General features: G+C 39.7%; 1 protein-coding gene across 1 annotated transcript in view; it reads left to right on the forward strand.

The window, feature by feature from the left end:
* Positions 1–25,555, forward strand: part of ptch2 (patched 2) — a 107,419-nt gene that overhangs the window by 43,006 nt on the left and 38,858 nt on the right. Inside the window, exons 5-12 of the mRNA XM_043699052.1 lie at positions 731–822; positions 6,713–6,908; positions 7,580–7,701; positions 11,597–11,744; positions 18,882–19,013; positions 21,111–21,266; positions 22,341–22,439; positions 22,945–23,070. Of these exons, the coding sequence (XP_043554987.1) occupies positions 731–822; positions 6,713–6,908; positions 7,580–7,701; positions 11,597–11,744; positions 18,882–19,013; positions 21,111–21,266; positions 22,341–22,439; positions 22,945–23,070 (1,071 nt within the window). The remainder of the gene's footprint in view (positions 1–730; positions 823–6,712; positions 6,909–7,579; positions 7,702–11,596; positions 11,745–18,881; positions 19,014–21,110; positions 21,267–22,340; positions 22,440–22,944; positions 23,071–25,555) is intronic.

Consider the following 25,555-nt stretch of genomic DNA (forward strand, 5'->3'; position numbering starts at 1 on the left):
AGGACATGTGCTTTATCCATCAGAAATAGTTATTTTAACAAGCAAGCTCCCACAATGGCCATGGGTAAATGCACTATTGAGCCAGAAGCTAACCAAGGCAGTCACACGTTCAGTTCAGATCCTGGCTGATAATGAGCCAGTTGGTCTTAGACAAAATGGTATGACAGTTGTCTTTTGCACAAAGTGGGGAAAATCAGCCAATGATAATCTCACACGCACACACACTCACACAGGTGACTGAACAGCTTGGTGATATGTTATAATCCAGGATCACACATGAACAATAATTATTTGGGGTGAGACACTGAAGGATTACCATTTCCTTTAAAATGCATCTCTTTTCACTCATCATCATAGACAAACGAGAGTCTTCCATGATATACCTCTTTCCAAACCTTGTTTTGATTTGTTTTCGCTCTGTGTTAGGACTATGACAATTAGCCAAGTTTTTCCAGTTTCTGCAATTTAGGAAAAGTCTTGAAGGTCAGTGGAGGGGTTACATCATCATAAATCTAAGATGCCAGTGTACATACCACCAACATTTATCGACAATATAATGTCTTTTCCCTCCCCCAGTCACTAAAAATAACTTTGCCATGACAGATTAATGAAAATCAACAGTCAAAATAAGAATAAATAAATTGCTTTCTCCCAATTTTTCAGTTTTTTTTTGTTTTGCTGATGGTACAAACAGCAATATTTGCTCACTCACTTTCTCTCCACCCTCTAGATGATTGAGAAGCTTTTCCCCTGTGTTATCCTAACTCCACTGGACTGTTTCTGGGATGGTGCCAGGCTTCAAGGAGGTTCTGCTTACCTACCGTAAGTACAACTATTAATTATTATGTTTCTGGGGTTTTAGGGATTGGTACTCTTAAAATGATACACTGGATGTTTCTCGCAAGTTTTTGGTCTGAACTAGAGTGGTGAGAGACTGAACAATGGCTTGCATTCTTCCCCTGCGATGTGGTTACTTGTCAGGCAGAGCAGAGAGACCTATGGGAATTCTTTGTCAACAGACGGTAACTGAAGTTATTCTCATGCTAATCGGAGCCTTATTGCTGCAAGTTGTCCAACAAATAAAATGTACACATCATTCATGCCACGGGCCCTATTTAAAAAATGCCCCGAGAAGAAAAAGGCCCTCTTTCGATTAAAATCAGCTCACTTGACAGCATTCCATTCTTGAAAGATTTTTCACAGTTTTTTTTGTGTTTACTCTGTGGTGTTAAACTGACACTGACTCTTACTCTTTCAAATCCATTTTTTTATAAATCAGTGTGGACATGTGACATTTGCAGGATTTAGCTTTTTTTTCCATTTGTTTCCTCACTGCCTCAGAGCCACAGAACTTACCCCAATTTGCTACCACCCTCCCCACCCCCTCCCCTTCATTGCTGAAAGTTAGTCTGTGTGCGCCGTCAGCTTCCGCTTCAGTTCAGCCAGTTTGAAAACGCGAGGGAGAAACAGAGAGAGAGAGAGAGAGCGAGAGAGGGAGAGAGAAAGAAGGAGAACAAAGAATGGCAATCTATTCTCAAAAGTGGAAAAACAAAAGGGCTTGAGAAGGCTCACTCAAGCAAGAAATAGGAGATAAAGGAGCCTCTCTTTGGTTGCAGTAGAAGGGGTCGCTGGTATGTGGGAATCAGAAAGAACTTGCTTCATGCGATGCCTCACTCATGAATTATTGGAGTGTCATTCTGCCAGAGTTGGACTTTTTATCCCCCCTTGTCTTCTATTTGAGATGTCCTGTACACTTGAGTCACTCTTTCTGGCAGTTTTTAAAAAAGATTCCTTCACTTGGAATAAAACACCAAAATTGCAGGGAGGCTTTACTTATGATAAACCAGTTTAGAAGCAGCAAAAAGGAAACTTATAGCAAAGGAGTACCAATATTCAGAGAACATTTTAATAATTTTGTTTTGGATAGTTGGAACTCTGGCCTTAGCTTGGATCGTGCTTTAAAGCTTATGAGATCTTATTAAAATGACGGGAAAGTCTTGCTTTGTTTTAAAGAAATGTCTTGAGGAGAACATTTTTTTTCACAAATTTCCTTTACGAGATATGGCCAACACTGAACCATCAAATTGTTTGTAATTCGTAGCATTTCATTTGCTGTGTGTCATGGATTCTTTGGAAGACCACTGGCTTACAGTTCTCATGGAGAAACGGGTGTTATTTCAGAATCCAATCTCCAATATGTCCATAAATCCACAAAATTCCATACAGTAAAACTGAGTATGACTTATTCAGTTATCTTGTTCTTTGCCATAAGCTTTAAACTTATGGTGATGATATCCCATGCACAGACATAATTAAAGCACAGAATTCTCCCATTTTTCAGCATCGATTGACAGTCATGGGTAAAACACCTGACTGTCTAAATATCCCTCTGCCTGTGCTAAATTAGATTTTGATTTATTGTCACATGTATATAATAATACAGTGAAAAGTGTTTTTCACATGCAATACACAAAGTATTACTATGCTCCGGCACCATCTTGAAACACTGAATAGAATGTTAGATTTTACTGCGTTGGAGTTCATCTTTCCCGCTTCTTCTTGTTACCCTCTGCTACTCTCCGTTCACTGCTTGACATCAGCTGGGTTTCTGTAATGGGCTCAGAGTTCTTGGTTTTTAATCCCACCTCCGCCTTTTTAATATATAGCATGTATTCAAGATATTAAATAAAGGCAGATGGTATGGAGCAAGTTTAAGACAGTTACAAGTTTAAAACAGTTACCTGATCTCAGTTGTTAGATGATAGTTTGAAAACTTTTGGATGTCACTCTTCCAGTTTGCACACTTAATGCTTAAAATAGTCACATTAAATCACTCTGTGATGGCTGGTATTCTATAGCTCTTCAAAGTAACATTTTATCATTATTTACTTGAGTTACCAAGCGTTTTAGCTTATTTAAAGATTACCAAAAGGCTTGAAATAAAAAGGACAATAGATTGCCTCACCCCACCCTCTCCTACCCGACTTCCAGTAAAGTAACTAAGAAAGACCTGACAGTTCTGAAGAACTTTATTAGGTCTTGTCGGAATGGAGTGAGGCAATCTGGGGAGGAGGGTGTGAGCATCATACAGGAACTTCTTCTATCCTGATTCCTTGAGTCTGGTTTTCCACTCAGCTCCCAAATGGTGATGAGCTGGCAGCAGTGGGTATTGAAATGCACTGAAATGAGAAGAAAGAAAGGGGGGGAGAGAGAGAGAGAGGAAAAAAAGACACTCTTTGTGGTGGCGGGAGAAAACCGTACAAAAGGATATTTTACAGATGAAGAGATTAATGATTTAATGTGGCTGAGAAGAGAGCTGTTACATGGTGAGTGGGAGGAGGAACGAGCACAATGGGGGAGGGGGAGAGACACAATCAAGAGTGGCAGCCAGCGTTGGAGACCGCAAGGCTGTGTTTGTGGGGCGTAATCTGATTATTTAGAGGAACGACCTTTAATGAAAAATTAATTTGATCAGGCCTGACACATAGCCTGGATATGTGCAGGTGGACAGTGTGCAGTGAAGGAAAATTGATTCATTAAAATGCCACCTAATTGTAGCAGAGTTGGAGATCTTAAACAGGAAGACTCTAATCACATTTTTAAAGAAACACTAATGATGGGAAAAGAATTTGAATGTTTTGCCACATCAGATAACAAAATGTTTCATACAATTATTCCTGTCTAGTGTTAAGCTAATTATTGTGCACCTCTTACCTTCTGCGTGAAATAGTCGCGTGTTTGTATGAAACTTTTTTTCTATTATTTTAATAAGAGACTTAATAAAATTTAATGGGGTAATTCCACACAAGTACAGTAATACATTTGCTTACTATTATTGATGTTTTGTTTACGGTTATATTTTTTAATTTTGATGTGTTTTATTCCTTAGTTTTTATTTCGTTTTCTAGTGTTTTTATAGCTTAATGCTCCACTGAACCATTTGTCCTATTTGATTAAGTATAAATCCTGCAAACAGAAAAGCTCAAAAGTATAAGGCTGGCTCTCACTCATTTTCAGGCTGCTTCTTATTACAGTTTAGTCAGTCCTTCAACTAACAAGCATACATCATTAACCATCCTAATATCATCATGTTAAAAGAGGAGGAGATGATCCCTACCCTTCATTCACTGCAGGAATTTAAAATGACCCAAGACAAACCGCACGCCAGTAATATCAAGACATTTGAGAGTTCTCCAGTAATTGTCATGTCTCACTGCACAAAGTTAAGAAATACGAGTGGGCACCGCAGCCTGATCAGGCTTTCCCTCACTTTGTTCCTCCATAATAGGATAATACATGGTCTTTTACTCTGCATCTGGCAATGATATAAGCTTAAAGGAGAAGGTATCACCATGGGTAAGCATTGTTAAGAGGAAGTACTTACCTATAGACCATTTCTATGTGTTTTGACATAATCTAAGAGGATATTAGAAATAAGATTTACAATAGATATGGGAAAATAGTATTCTAAATTTCATGAATATTTGTATTTGTATGGTTTCCTGATTTATTTGCCCATTTTCTATAAAGGCTGGGGCAGGTGTAGTGCATGAGTTTCCGATTCTGGAAAGCATCAGTGACAGCAGTGTGTCTCCTATCTATGGAAAGTGATTGTGGATTGTTTCCTCTGAGGATAAACAGTTTCATTTACAGAAATTACCTGTTGAGTTACCTTCTCCACTGAGACTCACATTAGGAAAGTGAATTAAGTGAAACGATCAAATGAATGTACTGACAAGGTGGGGGGCAGGGGTGGGATTTCTTCTGTTTACTGATTGTAGCCAATTTATATAAGCATTCTTCATCCATATGTTATTCATTTCATTACAAGTAGTAGACAGAGGAAATCCTCCTGCATAGTAACTTAAACAGATACTGTCACTTCCATAAAGAGGGAGTCTCGTCATCAGTATAAATTGAATAACTAAAAAGAATACTGTTAGTAATGTTTCTTTCTTCAATGTCGACTTTTAATGTTTTGGTCAGTAGCCATTTTTATTCAGTGGTTGGAATAACATCATCAGTAACATTGACTTTGATTAGCTGCTGAATCTTCAGTAGGGAGGTAATGAATTAGTGCCCACAGTTAAAATGACAGCAGATAAAACAAAAAGTAAAGAGGTTCCCAAGGTTAATGATAATTCATCTTCCTTATGCTGTCTTGCCTTGTAACTCCTCCAGTACACATTTACCCTCTTACTGATCCATAGTTTAAATAGCATTATCACACACCAAAAAAACCCTTGACAGAAAAATAATTTTTAAAAAAAGGTTTTGATGGTAAGACATGCCCATTAAAAAGGAGCCTTGATATTGAGATTTCCTGTGCAAATAAGATCAGCTTGGTTAGACTGAAAAACTTCAAAAAGAAATATAAGCAGAGGCTATGAGCAAACTTGGCACAGAATTTGCATTTGTAAATTTTTTTTCTAATTAACCTGCTCAGGGCTGATATAACACGCTTCTAGGACAGGTGTGACTTGAACCGAGGTTTCCTGGTCCAGGGGTAGGGACTCTACCACTGTACCATAAGAGGGCCCCAGCATGGCATTTGTAAAATACAACAAACGTAACACCTGACCATGTATTCCAAATCTAGTAATGTTGTTAGCATGACGACAAGAGCTAGTAACAGAATACAAATGGATTAAATGATAGAAAAAGGAGAAGGGCTCAGTGACAGGCAGTGTCCATGGTACTGTATATTGGTTCTAGGATCGCATTGGTGGCATCTTTCAGCAACATTGACCTTAATAAAACTAGTTGGAAAACCCCTCATTTGCATGGGATAGTCAGGTCCAAGTGATAATTTGGATGCATCTCCAGTGAATGCTAAATTTCTCATGCCAGCCTGAAATGTCACCACTTGTCTTCCTGTGAAATAGGGGGTTGCCAAATAACCCACAGTCCTTCTCTCCCACCAACCAATTGAACTGGAGGTTTAAATATATAAAATATTTTTAAAATCATGGTTTTCAGTGTTTTATAGACTGTACACCTTTTAAATGCTGATATATTTCCACTGAAACAATATGCCAGCATCCACTGATTCGACTGGATCTTGAACAGGGCAAGCTCCCACCATCCTTACCTTTGCTAATCCATGTAGCTAGTCTTCTGCCCCCATACAAGCCAAGCAGGAGACAACCAGACTAAGCAGAGACTTCGTGAAACCAGGTTTATAATGGAAATCTGCTTGTCTCCTGCTAGAACCAGAATTGGAGACCACCTGAACTCCTAAGGCATTTTAGATTCATCCTCATGAGTAAGGTTAGGCATTGGTTTTGTGATGCTACTTCACAGCAGAAAGATATCGTGCTCTAATAATCTTCTTGTTTGAAGTTTGATAATGCTGTGTTTTAGGAAGTTTTTTTGTCTTTTGATTTATCCTATATGAAATTCAGTGCAGCACTCCATCTGCTGGCTTTTAGAAGAACTACCAAGATTGATTTGGCAGTCAAAACTACCTTTGAACGTAGTTTAGCTTGTTGATTGAGCATGCAACAAATTGTCTATGCACTATTCCATTTAATTTTCATGAAAACTTAAAGAAAGTTGACCTTGCATGCTAATTAATACAATTTTTGCAGAGTTGGTTCTTCAGTCTGTTTCCAGGCTATCTGTTACAGACTACTTCAGAGGTGGGTATCAATTGGAGGTGGAAATGGTGTATTGATTCAGCAAAAATTAACAATTTATCTTCTGTAAACAGAGGGAAACCAGATATTCAGTGGATGAACCTTGATCCTGTGCAGCTCCTAGATGAACTGGGGCAATTTGCGTCTTTGGAGGGATTCAGGGAGATGCTTGACAAGGCTCAAGTAGGACACGCTTACATGGATAGACCTTGCTTACAGCCAGTTGACACGGAATGTCCGACAACTGCCCGAAACAAAAAGTCACTGGAGGTGAACCTTTTTTAATATGCTAACATACTTCTTGCTTTTATGTAAACTTTGGCCTTAGCATTGCCAGGCAGTAATGCAGAAATCTGGGCACAGTTCAAGTGCACAATGTAGTACAAATGCAAGAGAGCAGAACTTACCTTATAGTTTCTGGCAGTTAGGGCCAATGTATCTTTCAGTTGTAGAAGATTCCAATATTCAGCATGACCCTCATTCATTTGAGGTGTTATATCAAGAGGCCAAATGAAGTTTGTTGATGTTATTATCTTTTCACTTTGTGGCCCTTGGGTTTTGAATGTAGACAAGACTGACAGTGTATAAATTTCTTTCCAATAAAGTTTGAAATTATGTAAACCTAGATAGTATGGGTATTTGGATAAACCTGCACAAGTTAGCAGTTGTGGGTAAAATCATCCATTCTGCATTAAATGCTTAGTGAAAGTGCTCAGAGAAGTATTGGAGCAGGAAGTTGGAACTACTGTAGATGATTCTAATTAAGATAACCCACTACCTATACATTAATAGGTATCTACATATGTTTTTCAAAGGAGTAGTGATACCTCCGTTTTCATTGGACTCCCCACATGAAATTAGATCTTGCTACTTCAGTGTGAATAATAAAAGGTCACAAGTTAACCAAGTGTGAATAAAGCATATCTTTTACATTATTACAGGCTCCTAATATTCCTCTAGAATTAACTGGAGGCTGCCATGGATTCTCAAAGAAGTTTATGCATTGGCAAGAGGAGCTGATTTTGGGTGGTATGAAGAAGGATTCCCAGAATGTATTATTGAGGTAAGGCAAGAGGGAAAAGGAAAATGAAAGGAGTTAGAATTTGCCCTAAGGGGCACCATTAGGTAAAGCTCTGAAGCTGCAATTTGATTTCAACCTAGGCTGATTATATGGAAGCCATTTCTCTGCCTTGAGGGACTAATAAGTACTTACAGAAATTAAACTCCATGGGGCATCTTAAGCAGAACTCCCCCCACCCAAATAAATGTAGCCATTTATTTAAGGTTATCTGTGGTTTTCCTGCTGTTGTTACAGTGGGTGTTTGGAACCCCATCCTCCCTCTGTTTTCCATTTCTTCTCCTCCCCCCCCTACCCAACCCAAAAGATTTCACCACCCAGTGAATTGAAGGAGATTCTGGCCATTTCTTAATGTGATCCCAAGCCTGCAGTAGAAAACCATCTAGAATTGGGTGAAAATTACCACTCTTGGGACCCAAGAGTGCATAGGTGTGAAAAATGAGAAAAGCATACATTTCATGGTGTGCAAGTAGATATTTGTTTGAAGTTGGAAAGTAAGGTACAGTACTTCCAGATTGATTTAGTGCACAGCTTTGTGGCTAATCTGTGAAGCAAGATGGTAAGAGGTGGAACAACATCAGCATTCTGTTTCACTGAAACACAGCCCTTTGTCTGCAGAATGAAGCCACACTGCTGTTTCAGGCCAATTATAGAATGACTTGAATTTTAGGATGACTGTCAATCCAAGGAGGGACGTATGTTTTACAAATTAAAGTTAAACTATGTGCGTGCCATTGATGGGTGGTTCAGGAATGACAGTTACAGTTGCCAGGCTATTCACTGGTCAGAACTGACTCTGGGGTATTGTCCCCACTTTGAAATAGCCGAAAAAACATGTCACTTGGAAACTAGCCGACTAGAAATAGCCAGCTGGTTGACTCATTACGCAAACTCAAAATTATTATTTCTCTTAATGTTGGGCTTGTTTTGTTTTAGTCCCGAGTGGTTTTGAAAGGGTTAAAGTCTAAGTCAGGCTGATTTGCCTTCCAGTAACCACATTGCAAAGGAATTCCTTGCAAGGGTAATCAGTGCTGCCCTTTGACCTGATCTCTGGAGTAGCCAGCTGCAGTAAGTGGATGGTCATATAATCCTGCCTCTTACATCATTCTTTCAATTTTAAAGAGCAAGCCTCACCATCAGTCTATTTTAAAGAAGGAGGGTCTTGTCACTGAAACCCTTGTTTGAATAAGAAGCTTTATTATCAGGAATCATTTTAAAGTCAAGAATCACATTTCTAGGTTTTCCCTTCAAAGTAGCATTCTCACCAGTATAACTTCTATTAAAAGTGTCAAACTATTTCAAAGAAATATTGTTAATTTTAACATCTTTCTGCCTCTTTGTTTCTGAGTGTAAATAATGTCTTCAGAAGAGATATACTAAAGAGGCAACGCAGAAGCTACATTGACATAAGTAAAGTTGTATGACTGAAATTTCTAAGATTCCAATTCCACCATCACGTGGAGTGCAGTGTAGGTGGAAATCCTTGTTGCCTATCCCCAAAGACACAAAGTCCAGTTGACATTATGAGGAATGGGGGTCATCTCAATGCTCAGAACACTGGTTCCTATGAGGGTCTTCAGCAACACCTGTCTATATTGGCCTCGTCTGTTTCTCCGAGATCTTGTCAAGTTCCTGGACTGAGAATAAGAGCTTGTTAAAAAAATCCTTCAGTTCCGGTGGGTGCCTTCTCTAGAGAAGTTGTTAACCCTTCTGCAATTGCAAATGTTATTGATCCTGTAGGATTGAGAAAGGATATTGATCTTGTTTGGGATTGGGAAAGTTTTAAGTCCCCTCTAGAATTGAGAAAAGATCTTAGCCCCTCTGGGACTGAAAAAGTTTATTGCTGCCTTCTGGGAACTACTCAGGTGCACTTTGGATCTTGCAACAGTGGTCATCTCAATTCCATTATTTCACATTGCAGTCTTCAGGAAGTCTTCTCAAGAAAGCTCCAAAATAATATGTTGCTTCCATTAATAATTAATGGAAATTAGGGGCAGCTCAGTGGCCAGTACTGCTGCCTCACAGTGCCAGGAACCCAGGTTCGATACCAACCTTGGAGTCTGTGTGGAGTTTCTATATTCTCTCTGTGTCTGCGTTCATTTCCTCGGGGTGCTCCTGTTTCCTCCCACAATCCAAAGATGTGCAGGTTAGGTGGATTGGCTGTGCTAGCTTGCCCATAGTATCCAGCGATGTGCAGGCTAGGTGGGTTAGCCGTGGGAAGTGTAGAGTTACAGGGATAGTGTAGGAGGCTGGTTTGTGTGGGATGTTCTTCGGAGGATCAGTATAGACTCGGTGGGCCAAATGGCCGGCTTCCAAACTGTAGGGATTCTGTGAAATCATTATTATTAATGGTGTAAGTAGGAATTTAGTTTTGCAGTGACATGATATGCCAGTACTGTAAAACACTATCAGAAGTGATAATTTACTAGATTGGAGCTACTGATACAATCCCATCAGTTTTCTTGGACTTATTAAGGGTTACCATTTTACATCTTCCAGCAACCTTTTCAAGAAAAGGCACTGGTAGAAATTGGCAGCTTATCTTCCTATCTAACTCTATGACTATCTGGGGAGTAATTTATAATTCTGGAAAGAGGGAAAACTATAGACAGGACAAAATAATACAGATCATTTCCAGTTATAAAAACAAAATATTTTTGGTCACAAAAAAATTGTATGGAATGATACGTAATCCTAATACTTTTGATTCTGTTTGTGCCTATATCTAAAACCAATTTAAAATGAACAGGGATGCAGCAAAGTTGGTCTTTAGCCCAGAAATATGACCTGGGAAATCTCCATGGACGTGGTACAATCCCTTTAAACAGGCCGTGAATGACTTGGAAATATTACTTTGTGATATGACTTATGTAGTATGTCTACTCCTGTCCATGCTGAGATTAAACAACTCAAAACTCTCCATGTTTAACACGTTTACTCACTGGAAAAACCCCACTGAGCCATTTGCAATGCTTCACACTTAACCTTCAATAACCCCATTTATTTTCAAATCATTTGAAATTATCCTTTTATTTTACTTCTTATCCTGATTGTTGTTGGCATATAGTTCCACAGAGATTAAGAGCAATCCTGTACATTGATCAAGGTGCAGATCTCCATGTAAAAATGTTATCAGGCTGGTTTATTGTGGACTTTCACAGCCATGCTTACTCCTGCTGTCACCTGATATCCATACTTGGTGCAGAAACGACGGCCAGGAATTAGGAGTGGGAACTGAGCTTCTATTTCTATCCCAGCCAAAATGAGCTGGCTCAGCGCTGACCATGTGGGATATCTGGGCTTAGTACCTGTGTGCTTATGTATGTGTGTTGTTTTTTCTTGATTTTCTCAGTCTAAGTACCCTGAGTAGAGAATGCAGGATAATTAATCTACACTTTACCCCTCTATAACTGAGCAAGTAAAAGAATCCATACAAGTGACTAATAGCACAGTTTTATTTTCCCCATCCTAGATGGAAGCATACTGACAACTCCTTCCTGCCCTACGTGGTACAGAACACAGTGATTGAGCATATTCTATCATGTTGGAGCTCCTTTGCAGTGCCACCAAAGTGTTCCAACCGAAGTTCAATTGTGTGACCTTAAAGACTGCTTGCCACTGAAATGAAAATATTGTTTATATCATCATTGCTAATAGATAGACAATTGAATTCCACAGTCTTCCTGATGATACCGTTTTCATTTTTTAAATTTTCTGATTTATTTTGACCTAGTATTAAATTATACAATTTAAAATACTTCATTGGTCATGAAAGGCCTTTGCAATATCCTGAAGCCTCGAAAGATGCTATAGAATTTCAAGTTTTTCTTTTTATATGTCTGTTAAATCCATTTTTTGTTTATCCCCTTCTTTACTGAAGTGCTGAAGCTCTCCAGACCATGTATCTACTGATGAGCCCCAAGCAACTTTATGAGCATTTCAAGGATGATTATGAGATCCATGATATCAGCTGGAACCAGGAAAAGGCAACAGCTATTCTGGAAAGCTGGCAGCGGAAGTTCGTTGAGGTAATCTTCAATGTTCTGTTTTTGCTTTGGACTGATACTGTATACAGCAGGGAAAATGAAGTATCGATTGAACTTATTTCCACACATAAGGACTTCATCCTGCTTGGTGAGGAAGGGAGCAGAAGCAGCTGAGACAGCTCAATGGTTTCTCTCAACCTTAAAGATAAAGACATCACAAACAGTTTTGTTATCTTGTTCTAATGAATTGAATGAATTAAATTGAATTTATTGTCATGTGTACCGAGGCACAGTGAAAAGCTTTGTCTTGCAAGCAATACAGGCAGATCACAGAGTTAAGTAGCATAGATAAGTAAATAATGGGTAAACAGCAGCAAAGACAAAAACACAGGTACAGGTGAAGGCTGGGTTTGTGAGTCCATGCAGTATTCTAACAATTGTAGGGTAGAAACTATTACAAAACTGGCTGGTGCATGTGTTCAGGGTTCTGTATCTTCTCCCTGATGGTAGCAGTTGTAGAAAAGCATTGCCAGGGTGGGTTGGATCTTTGAGAATGCTGGTGGCCTTTCCTTGACATTGGGCCTGGTAGATGGATTCTGTAGATGGGAGGTTGGCCTTTGTGATTGTCCGGGCTGAGTTCACCTCTCTCCGTAACCGTCTCCGATCTTGAATGGTACAGTTACCATACCAGGTAGTGATACATCCAGACAGAATGCTCTCGATGGCACATCTATAAAAGTTGGCAAGGGTATTCGCTATCATGCCAAATTTCCTCAGCTGCCTGAGGAAGAAGGGACGTTGTTGGGTCTTTGTAACCAGTGCATCCACATGAAGTGTCCAAGAAAGCTTGTTGTTGATGACCACTCCTAGGAGCTTGAAATTCTCCACTCGTTCCACCTCTGTGCTGATAATGTGTGGGGGGGGGGCATGAGTAAGATACCGCCGAAAGTCAATAATGAGTTCCTTGGTTTTGCCTGCATTGAGAGCTAGGTTGTTCTCAGTGCATCATTTTTCCAGATCTTCCACCTCCCCTCTGTAGTCTGTTTCATCTCCATCTGAGATTCGACCGACAATGGTGGTGTCATCAGCAAACTTGTAAATGGTATTCGTCTGGTATTTGGTGATGCTGTCGTGGTTATACAGTGAGTACAGTAGGGGGTTGAGTGCACACCCCTGGGGGGCGTGAGTGTTAGTAAGGGTGAAATATTGTCCCCAGTCTTCACTGATTGTGGCCTGTGGGTCAGGAAATTGAGGATCTAGTTGCAGAGATTGGGGCTTAGTCTGAGGTCACTAAGTTTAGTAGTCAGTCTTGAGGGGATAATAGTGTTGATGGCTGAACTGTAGTCAATGAGTAGGATTCTTACGTAGCTGTTCTTGGTGTCAAGATGTTCTAGGGAGGAGTGAAGGGCAAGTGATATGGCATCTGACGTGGATCTGTTGGTCTGATAGGCAAATTGGAGTGGGCCAAGAGTAGTGGAGGTTGGAGTTGATTAATGCCATGACCAGCCTTTCAAAGCACTTCATGACCACCGAAGTTAGAGCCACTGAGCAGTAGTCATTGAGACATGCTGCATGAGCCTTCTTAGGCGCAGGGATGATGTTGACCCTCTTGAAACAGGTAGGGACAGTTGCAGGGAGAGGTTGAAGGTGTTTGAGAAGACCTCTGCCAGTTGATCTGTGCATGCTCTGAGTGCACGGCCTGGCACTCCGTCTGGTCCCTTGGATTCACACGAAGGAAAACTGACCTGACCTCTGATGCAGTGACTGTTGGGATAGGTTTGTCAGGACTTGTCAGAATAGGTGTTACCTCTCCATGGAAATCTGTTCAAAGCGAGCATCGAAGGCATTGAAACGATCTGGGAGGGATGTGACACAGTAAGCAGCCCAGATTGGTTGATTGTTTCCAATGATGATTTCTAATGAATAAAAGATAATGGCCTGAATTGTAACTGATTGGTCATGGATCTACACTGTCCTGTATGTGAATCAGTAATAATATCACAAATGCACTGGTTATTGTCCATAACTGGTTAATTGTAAAGATAACCCCTGAGAACTGTACATCATTTACCAGCACTTTGAAACAATTCTTCTAGGAATGTTGAGAGCCATGAGTGGAGTAATAATAACAACAACAAATTACATTTGTATAACCCCTTTAACCCATCAACCTTCACAGGAACGTTGTAAGACCAAGTATAAAGCTGATCCATATAAGGAGATGTTAAATCAGATCAGCAAAAACTTCTTCAAAGAGGCTGGTTTGAGTGCCTTGAAGGAACAAAGTGAGATTGAGAGGCAGAGATGTGTTGGGGGTTGGATGTATTCTAGAGCTTACAGCCAATGCAGTTCGAGGAACAGCCACCAATATTGGGCATTTCAAATCAGGGCTGTACAAGAGACCAGCAATGGAGGAGCGCCCATATTTCACAGGGATTTGGGCCGAAAGAAAATACAGAAGTAGGGAGCATCATGGTTGTAGAGAGACTTGAAAACAAGGATGATAGTTTTAAAATTAAAACATTGCTTGACTGCGAGTCACTGTAAGTGAGGAAGTTCAGTGGTGATGGGGAAATGGGACCTGGCGTGAATCAAAACGTGGATATCAGAGTTTTGGATGATTTCGAGCTTCCAGTGAGGAGCATGTCAGAGACCAGTCAGGATAGCATTGGAATAGTTGAGGCTAAATATAATATAATAATAAATATAATAAATGCCATGTTTCAACAGCAGCACGGTGGCTCAGTGGTTAGCACTGCTGCCTCACAGCACCAGGGTCCCATGTTTGACTCCAGCCTCGGGCGACTGTCTGTGTCGAGTTTGCACATTCTCCCCGTGTCTGCGTGGGTTTCCTCCGGGTGCTCTGGTTTCCTCCCACAGTCCAAAGATGTGCAGGTCAGGTGAATTGGCCATGCTAAATTGCCCATAGTGTTAGGTGCATCATTCAGCGGGAAATGGGTGTTGGTGGGTTACTCTTCGGAAGGTCAGTGTGGACTGATTGAGCCAAAGGGCCTGTTTCCATACTGTAGGGAATCTGTTCTAATCTAAGCAGATGAGCTGAGATGGTGAAAATAGATTGTCTGATTGCAAAATAGAACAACATAAAAGCATTGTTTTAATCTTTTATAGTAAATGTTGGGGTTCATTAGAAGGAGATTCTAAGAGGTTGTTTATAAGTTGTTAAAAATGCTGTTGACTGCTAAAAAGTACTGTTCTGCATAACATTATGGATTATAAATCAGCAGTACACATCAGGGATTGCAATCTCGATGTATTGTTCAGTCAGTAAGTGTGATCACTTTGGCTACCAGCCAAACCAACAATATAACAGGATTTCACTACTATGGCAGACCGTGTGTATGTGGCTGTAATTTAATCCTAGGATTTATATGATATCCATAAAGAACTGAAACATTGCTTTTAAAGACCCCCTAGATTAAATTATAGTTATAAGCTATTACTCATTGCCACCCATCCAGTGCTGTATATGCCATTGTGTCAGAACAGTTCAACATTTGACTGAAGTATTTGAAATATTCAGAGTATGAAAGTTACTTTTCGAAGCAGTTACTTTTGTGGATGAGGGATGTATTTGTTAATAATTGTTGATAAAGTGACATATCAGAGATGTGTTAGAGTTAAGGTAAACTAACTCTAATCCATAACTCTGTGTGTTCCAGAAACCTGTGTGGGTGAGTTATTTTGCTTTGGACAAATTCACAAAAATTACAGTGAAGATGACTGTTAGTGTTAAATTTAACAGGGGTTATGGCAAATAGTGAGGTACATTGCAGGAGGGTGTAGATGACTGACAGCTCCATCAGGGCAAATACAGAGGAAGCTCGATTATCCGGCATTCGATTATCCAAGTAGCGAATTATCCGTCAAGATTGCAAGGTCCCAATGCTTGGCTAAACTATCCTGCATTCAATTATCCAGCATTCGATTAACTGAATGAAATACTTCCACTCGTGTCCTTCGGATAATCGAGGTTCCTCTGTAAATGGGAAAATACAGTGAAAACAAAAGTACAGCAAATAATTGGGACTTCATACATGATGGAGAAATGTTTCCTCTTAATAACAGTGCCCATTCTTGACTGAGAATGAGTCCCAGAATGGAAATATAGCTAGGATTATGGTAGTGAGTGGAATACGCCTCCAGTCCTCCTGGGACAGACACAGAAAAATCCAGCTCAGCAATTCATTAGATCAGAAGAGTGTTTCACCAGAAATGGCTAATGAGAGGAAGTCTGTAAAATCATTTACAATGGTGAAAGTGGCTTGGTAGTAATGTCATTGGACTAATAAGCTGAGACTCTAGACTAGACTAATATTCTAGGGGCACGGACTTGAGTACCACCTTAGGAGATGGTGAAATTTGAATTCACTAAAAATCTAGAGTTGGAATCTAGCTTAGTGGTGACATATGACTAGTGTCAATTGTTGTAAAGTCCGATTGGGTTCACTAATGTCCTTTACAGGAGGAAATCTGTCATGAATACTTAGCTGCAGTCCAGACTATTCCACTAGAGGAAGTCAACCAGGATTTTCCTTTGCTGATTCCTGTTGAGTGCATAAGTACGTATTATGGCATGGACAGAATTATACTTGGTTGTGATGCACACCGTGATGGAATTATTTCCTGGTACTCTGATTGGGCTCAAATATGACCATTTCAGCATCATATTATTTCAGTGCCTCTAAGTGAAGATTCTCAAAAGAGAAGAAAAAAAATAAAAGAAATCCATAAACATTGGTTCCATAAATTTCCAACACAGGTTTTAAATGTGTAGAGCAAACTGGTCCTTAATTAAGCGAAAAATTGGTCTTATTGAAGTTGTTCCTAATGTGTGGGCTTTTATCAGGATAAAACTGTGGCACACAGGGAGCCTTGTCAGCACATTTCAGAACCATTTCAAACAACTAGGAATTCACCTTTATCATTAGTTGCACCGTGCACAATGTTTATGTTGAGCATAATAAAAGTAGCACAGAGAGTACAAGAATGAGCTAACAGTTTGGCTCAGTTTAATAAGCACCTCTAAATGAGTTTCAGGATTTCATTTCTATGGGAAAATATTTTACAGATTTTTTTTCAATAATATGTAAAGCAAACGTGCGTTTCTCCTTTTTTTTCTTCCATTGGATTCATTCCAGTGTGTGCGGGAGAATTGTTTCTGTAAATGCTGGAATTACTTTTCAGGCTGATTTCCATCAATCTGCAGCTGCATTGTACGTGGAGTCAGATTCTAGGCTTGTGACAGACGGAGAGTTATGGGAACAAGCTGTTTGGTGATAACTGACACCCAGATGCTGATTGCAAGAGGACCTGAGGCCTATGGCGTGCCTGTTTGGAAAGGCAGTTGGGTTGTGATAGGATGAATAACAAACGTGGAAGATGTTTCACTGAATCCCAAGGTTGTAGTCTTTTTTGCTGTGGCAGCTTAGGTGGTGAATGACAGGAACTTGGCTTTCTCTAGAGACCGTGTGATCTCACCTGACCTTTGACCATAATGATCCTTGGCATCTGCAATTATTATTCTAAGCTGTCAAGTCTCAAAAATAATGTATTTTATTGAAATACAGGTTTAAAAGGAGCACATCAAGAAAAAGGGATGGATTGCCAAATTTGAATTTGGATAAACCCTGTCAAATAAATTGATAGCACCATGACCCACTCAAAATTTATGTTTCCTCTTTTGACAAGACATGATAATTGGAGAAAACTAGAGGAAGTTCCACAGCAAAGTGCTGAATTGCTTCTAAAATACTAGATTCAGTGTCAAATCTTCTCCAACTGTTTGCTCAAATTGAAAGAACCCAATGATATTCATTAGTAACTTAAATAGCCTCAGTCCTCTGACTGAAGTTTTTATTCATGCATTCTGAAGTTTTCTTTAATTGAGTTATTCTTCCTGGCTACTTAGTGCTCTCTCCCTATATCTTACCTGTCTTATTCAAGAACTGGCTCTAAGCTATTGCAAGTTGATCTCTTGAATGCTTAGCAAACAGCCTACAAGACTAGCCCGAAGAAGGCATTTTCAGTTAATTTTTTTGTCTCCTAATAGCACAGTTGATTCTTGGAATTCAGTGGAGTGCAGTAAATAATCCTACATTGATCTTCCAAAGTGCTGATCAATCTGTTTGATTTAAGGGATCCATGAATATTTGTTCGCAACATTGTTCAGTAATTGGTTACATTATTTGAACCTTTTTGCAAATAAAATCCTATAAAAGTAAGCAAAAGTACAGGTAACTGCACTGTTGTGGCAAGGAGTGTGCAGTTGGTAAAGTCTTGATTCTGTAACGATGTTCCCAGCAATATTTGTGAGAGACCAGGCTGGAAAGATTGATTCTTTAAAAGAATGTTTTGGATACTTGATGTGAACTTTTCTTTTGGAACATGAATGCTCTTCACCAGTTTACTCATGTTAAAAACTAGGAGTCACCATCAATACTGTTGTTTCTACACTGGTTAATTTGGTAGATGCAATGTGCAAAATATCACTGAGCCATGTAGAGCAGGAAGTTGTCCACATTGATCCGTGGCCTGTTTTTGAGCTGTCAATGTCATCCATAGTAGTAGCGATTGTGTCACAAGAGCCCCAGGGTCTTCCTTCGGAGGGAATGATGGCAAACTGTTCCCTCATCCTCACTACACATCCACATATGGACATCTTTCAACCTGAGTGTTTATACTGCAGTCAGTAGTGGGAACTTCTGTCCTCCTTCTGAACCAGAACATTGAGGTCAATTTAGCATATCAACTCCTGAAGAACGGCTTATGCCCAAAACGTCGATTCTCCTGCTCCTTGGATGCTGCCTGACCTGCTGCGCTTTTCCAGCAACACATTTTTCAGCTCTGATCTCCAGCATCTGCAGTCCTCACTTTCTCCATATCAACTCCTACCCTGGTTTAGCTCAGTCAACTCACCAGAGACCAGTAATTAAATCTGGAGCCTTCTGCTGCATATGACTCAACTATGCAATTCTTTACCAACTAACCCTCAAAGTAGCCCGTTGCTCCTTAGGGAACAATTATGAGTCATTGAATTTTAGAAGAATTAATTTCACTATCAAGTGAAGGTTTTAAAAATTGCTTCAAACGTATTCATTACATTGCAAAGATGTAGTAATGCCGTGATATTTAGCTTCTCATTTGAATTTTTTCTGGTAGGTAGTGCATCAGGCAGTGCCTCAGAATTCCTCTCAAAATATCCATGCCTTTTCCACCACCACACTTAATGACATCATGAAGTCTTTTTCCGATGTCAGTGGCATTCGAATTGCTGGAGGATACTTGCTAATGGTGAGCATCATTTTACTTCTTTAATGTTAGCATCAATTCTGAATGTAAAGCTATCAAAAACTAAAACTCATGGTGACTCAGTGGTTAGCACTGTTGCCTCACAGCACCGGGGACCCGGGTTCGATTCCAGCCTTGGGCGCCTGTGTGGAGTTATGCACATTCTCTCCATGTCTGTGTAGTCTGCTCCGGTTTCCTCCCACAGTCCAAAGGTGTGCAGGTGAGGGGGATTGGCCATGCTAAATTGTCCTATAGTCACCAGGATGTGTATGCTCGCTGTGTAAGCCACAGAAAATATGGGGATGTGGTGGGTTTGGGTGGGATGCTCTTCAGTGCAGACACAAATGGCCTCTATCTGCACTGTAGGGATTCAACATCCACTGATGCACTGTGGATTTCAGTTTATTGGTAATGTTAGGGGAATACTCAGCAGTTCAAGAGATATCATTAATCATTTATCAACATCATCTGAACCTTCAGATTTGTAGCATTTTTAAAATGCAGCCTCATTTTTGTATTTTCCTTTAGCAATATATTCACATTTCATATGTGCCCTCTCCCTGTCTCAACTTCACATTATAAATCTCAATATCTGGTTTGCTGGTAGAATTACATTCTTTGGCTGGTAGTGGGCCTGCAGTGCCTTATTCTTCCATCACCAACCCCTGAGCCTGTACTTCAGAGCATGCTTACATTTTGATATTTAATTGAATAATAGAGTTGAAGTACTTATATGCAATAGTTGTTTCTAGCACTTGAGAGTAATGCTGAAAAAAAGATATTTTATCAAAGCTTTTCTTGCATGCATGAGGACAGTTTGCAAGAAATATCAAGTTCTGTGAATTGTCCTAATATGTGCAAGAGGAAATACTTGGAGAACGTGACATTTTTCAACAATACTTTAAAATGGGAACTGAATTATTTCAGTATGTCCTGATCCAATTGTCCCGTACTCAGTAACCTGTTTCACGTTGGACTTGACTTTTCATGTGTCACATGTGGGAAATTGGCTAGTTTTATATAGCTCAGGATCATGCATATAATTTTAAAGAAAGAAAAGAAATTCATTCATGGAGCAATTTCATAATGCCAGTGCATCTCAAAGTACTTGTCCTCAGCATCCTTCCGACTATTTTTAAATAATGGACATGAAACCAGTCACATTGTGCACTTTAATCGCAAAGTGCCTGATAGCCCACTTAATCAGTGCTTAATCACTTAGAGGTGTAATCATTCTTGTTATATATGCAGAGCTGACAGCCAATCTCCAGACAGTTAGGTATTGTTAACAGCAAATGAACAAAGTAATCTGATTGAGACAAATATATCCACAAAGGCACGGGGAGAGCTCCTTCCATTTTTCATTACCGTAAGGTGTGAGTGCTAGGGCCTCAATTTCGTGTCACCATAGAAGCATCATAGAAAGAGGCTATTTAGCCCATTGAGCCTGCACCAACCCTCTAAAGAGCATCCCATCCAGACCCACCCGAACCCATAACCCCACAATTACCATGGCTAATCTTACCTAACCTGCATATGCCTGGACACTGCGGGGCAATTGAGCATGGCCAATCCATGTAACCTGTACATCTTTGAACATGGGACACCCATGCAGACATCGCAAGAATATCATTATAATATCTTCAACAATACAGTATTTGGTCAGTGCTGCATTAAAATGCCAATGTAGATTACATGCTTGATTCCATGAGTGATGCTAAAAGCCCCAGTGACTGACTTTGCTGCTCAGAGGTATGAACACTATCACTGTGTCACAAGAGCCTTGTCCTGCTGGCCTTGATATTCTATATTAAACATGATATTTGTTTTAATGGAAATCAGATGGCAGATTCTAACCTGTTTTAAATTGAAGCAATAGTGTACCATCCAATTTGAATTCCTGTGACATTGAAAGAACTTGTAATCTCAATCTCAGGACATTCCAAAATGCAACACAGACACTTTTGCAGCATGGTCATCTGGGATGCTGATTCCCTACCAGTTGTCCCCACAGATCTCTGACTGGCTTATGTTTGTTTCCAGTTTATGTTTTTGTTTTACTCTTGTTGTATTCTGACCATTTTTTTCTGACTCCATTAGTTGGCATATGCTTGTGTGACCATGCTGAGGTGGGACTGCTCGAAATCCCAAGGGGCTGTGGGACTAGCTGGAGTCCTATTGGTGGCATTGTCAGTAGCTTCAGGACTTGGGCTGTGTTCACTCCTGGGCATATCCTTCAATGCTGCAACCACCCAGGTATATAATTTAATCTCACACTCTTTCCTTTCCCTGGACCACTGCCTAATATTACTTAACAAAGTTGATTATTACTTTTGCAGGGGTCATTTGCTTATGTTTTTGAAGGAATTAAGTGAATTTTATCCAATAATTAATTTGTGCATAATACTGAATGTCAAGTTGTGCCGCTGGGATAAGTGCTGGTGTCTTAATTATTTATAATCCATATTAATAACTTGGATAAAGGCACTAATTGTGTCGTATCCACCTTTGCTAATGGGTAAGGAAGCAAGTTGTGAGGAGGATAAAAAATATCTTCGAAGTTACAAATGCAGTTTAAGCAAGTAGGCAAAAACTTGGCAGATGGAATATAAAATGGGAAAATATGAGATTGTCTACTTTGGCACAGATCGCACACATGTGCAACGTGTAATTGGGAAGTCAAATGGAAGGTTGGTGTTTATTGCAAGGGAGGTGGAGTATAAAAGTGTGGAAACTTTGCTAAAATTTTAAAGGACATTGCTGAGACCACATCTGGAGTGTATGTACAGTCTGCTCTCCCTCATTAGGAAAAGATATGCTCGCATTGGAAGCAGTTCAGAGCAGGGTCAGTAGGCTGATTCCTGGGATGAAACGGTTGGATTATCAGGAAAGTATGAGTGGGTTCAGCCGCCATTCATTGGAGTTTACAAAAATGAGATCCTGAGGGGGTTTGGAAAGGTAGATCCTGTGAGGATGTTTCCCATTGTGGGGGAGTCCAAAACTCAGGAAAACACAGTTTAAAGAAAAGGTCCATCTACTTCAGGTAGAGATGAGGTTAAATTCTTTTTCAAACAGTCATTAGTTATTGTAATTCCCTCCCCAGAGAATAGCAGAGGTTGAATCATTGAATATATTCAAGATTGGGTTAGATAGATTTTTGATTGACAAGGGAACCAATGTTTATAGGGGTTAGACAGGCAAATAGAATTAAAGCCATGTTCATGTAGATCAATAATGATCCTATTAAATGCTGGAGCAGGCTGAAAGGCGGAATGGCTTCCTCTTTTTCTATTTCTTATGATCTTATTTCTTTCCATTTTTTGGATCTAGGTATTACCATTTCTGGCTCTAGGTATTGGCGTTGATGACATGTTTCTCCTGGCTCACGCATTCACTGAAACTGGTCAAAATAAGAACATTCCTTTCAAGGTGAATGCAAATCTGCTTAAAACGTGGATACTATAGTGCTTTACTCCTTTACTTTCAATACTGGAGGGATAGCTCAGAAATATATTATAGCAGTTTTTTTCAGAAAGCATATTTCTTTATCAATAAAGGGTTGGTAAATTAGAAGAAATAGAGAATCCAACTTATTGAAAATCAAGAGCACCTTTCAGCCTTGAAGAAGTGCTTTTGCCATGATGCTGACACACATCTTGTGCAATTAGTGGTGACTCTAAATATGTTGAATTAACATGACTTCAAATATTTTTAAACTGGGCACTCCTATCAAAAGCTCACATTTAATGGCTGTAACAAATTCACATCGGGAATGTCACTGAATTCCGCATCCAAAATGAAAGCCACAAAGACGTTTGTCTTTGTGTATGTCTGTGCATGTGTGTCTGCATGTGTGTCATTCCTGTAAGTATTATCAAACTTCTGCAGTTCAAAACTTTTATGACATTTTGTTCTGATAATTTTTGTGCTACAGGACAGAACAGGAGAATGCTTGAGGCGGACAGGGACAAGTGTTGCCCTGACGTCCATTAATAACATAATCGCTTTCTTCATGGCTGCTGTGATTCCCATTCCTGCACTTCGTGCTTTTTCCTTACAGGTATGTGAATCCTATAAAGGGCTTTGATGGTCTAGAATGTGCTTTGTATATTGGTTGTGCCTTTTCATAGAAAAACTCAATATATTTGTATGTTTATGTTGTGGGGAGAGATGGGGGGGGGCGGGCGGGGGTGGTGGGGGTGCGGAGATGAGGGTGGATTAGCACTTTGAAATTCTTTTGCTCCAGGTGTTACACACTTCTTTGAATTTATCTTCACCACCCCTGTTGCTTGCCTGCAGATGCCTGCTGCAGTAGGGGCTTAACTGTCTGGTAAACAACAAGGCAGCTTATCATTAGATGTGTGAGAAAGGAGGGGTTTGCCTTTTTGAGTGTGAAGAGAAAAAAGGGTGAATTGATTGAAACCTTTGCGATTAAAAGAAAAAGTAGCAGTATTGAAGGATTGGCACGACATCAGTATAAGTACTTGTTTTCCTTGGCAGTGCACAACATTTGGAAGTTCACACATCACAGAGACTATCAAGAGAAGCTACATTCAGTTTTATTTCCCCTTTTTGAATCCCTCTTCTACAAAGCTAGCTGCTTCTACGTGAGTGGATCAGATAATTGCACCTTCCCAGGATGTGTCTTTGGAAGATCTGCTAATTTTTGCAATTCCTTACTGCAGCAGCCTGTACAAAACAAACTGCCAATATTAATTTTTAAAATGTTTAACCTCGTAGCAGCAAGTAATTCCCCTTTGGAAACTGGCTACTGCAGTTGAACTGTTAGCTAACCCAGTTGGAGGCCATTATAAAATACTCCATAGTTCACAAGTTTAATAATTTAACATTTAAAAAGCATCCACAGACATGTTAAAAGTTAATGTTAAAACACTGAAACAAAAAGCAAAGTACTGCGGTTGCTGGAAATCTGAAACAAAACCTAAAATGCTGGACTCAGACAGCAGGCCAGACAGCATCCAGGAGAAACAAACGCTGTTTCAGGTCACTGACCTTCCATAAAAGCATTTACGAGGTATAACCATTTCTTAGCAAATGCAAGGCTATGAAAAAATTGGGGAGGAAAGAGCATTCAGGAAGATGAGGTGGAAGACAGGAATGCTTAACTGCAAAAGGGATGATGGTGCAAGGCTAAAGGAGAAAGTATAGCACAAGTAATTAAAGAAAAGACAGGTCCAGAGGAATATGAATGGTCACAGCAGAAACATCACTAGTTTTTGCTGCCTAAGTAAATAGGAGCAATAGAATGGTATAAATGTTGTTGTACTCGCATCTTTAAATCTGAAAGCTCGAATCTGTGGAATCTACTGTCCAGAGTGAACTAGATGCTGGGACACTGAATAAATTTAAGGAGGAGTTGAACAGGTTTTCATTTAGTAATGGGTTAAAGGGTTGTGGAGAGTCAGCAGAAAAACGGATGAGGACAGCCATGATCAGGAGTAGGCTTGAGGGATTGCAATGCCTATTCATGCACCTTATTCTTATGTTCACTGAAAAGGTGCACAGTGCCTAATCAAAGGATGGGATAATTGCTTTGCTGAATGTCTTTAGTGGATCTGCAAGCATGATCCTGAACCTTTCGTTGCACACCATTTTTATTCCACACCCTACTCTGATCTTGGCTTCTTAACACTGTTCCATTGAAGTGCAAACAAATTTGAAGCTTCAACACTTTTAGCCAGCTTTGTACCCTGCAATTCTTCAGGTGTAGAGATATGCCTCCAGTCTTAGGCTGGAGGCATAACAGAAGCATTCAATGTTAGTAAATATCGAGATTTATTTGAAGTAACGGTGATGCTTTATATTAATTCCTTTATGAGATGTGGGCATCATAGGGCAGGCCAGCATTCATTACCCTTCCCTATTTGCCTAAAGGGCATTTAAATGTCAACTACATTGTTGTGGGTCTGGTGTCATATGTAGGCAAGACCAGATGAGGATGGCAGCTTCCTTCATTAAAGAACATTAGTGAACCAGATGGGCTTTCCCCCTGACAATCAGCAGTGGTTTCCTAATTATTGTTAGACTCTTAATTTAAGATATTTATTGAATTCAAATTCCACCATCTGTCAGGGCAGGATTCAAACCCTGGTCACCAGAACATTAGCTGAGTTTCTGGATTAACAGTCTAGTATTAGTGCCACTAGGCTATCACCTCCCCATGTTGAACTGCGATAAAATTATGTGTGAATAATGCAAAATATTCTCAAAAGGGTTAACTTGTTTGTAGGTTAGATATAGATATGTTCTTTTGAAGAGCTGAGAAATCAATTTTTAAGTATTTAACATTCTCTGAATAAGTTTCATAAGCTATCAGATCCTTGTGGCATTGATACTAAAATTAGATTACTACCTGTTTGGAGGGATTAGATGATACTTTATTTTCCTTGGTAAAATTACCTTTGAGAGGAGAACTGTGCTGGGGTATGACTACTGTCATATGGCAGAGTAATCTGTAAATAAAGGGTGAGTTCCCTCTCTTTTATAAAATGGTCATTTTTTGGAAATGAAGACTAAGAAATTGT

Source organism: Chiloscyllium plagiosum, chromosome 11 (genome assembly GCF_004010195.1).
Source record: "Chiloscyllium plagiosum isolate BGI_BamShark_2017 chromosome 11, ASM401019v2, whole genome shotgun sequence".
In the NCBI taxonomy this organism is placed as follows: Eukaryota; Metazoa; Chordata; class Chondrichthyes; order Orectolobiformes; family Hemiscylliidae; genus Chiloscyllium; species Chiloscyllium plagiosum.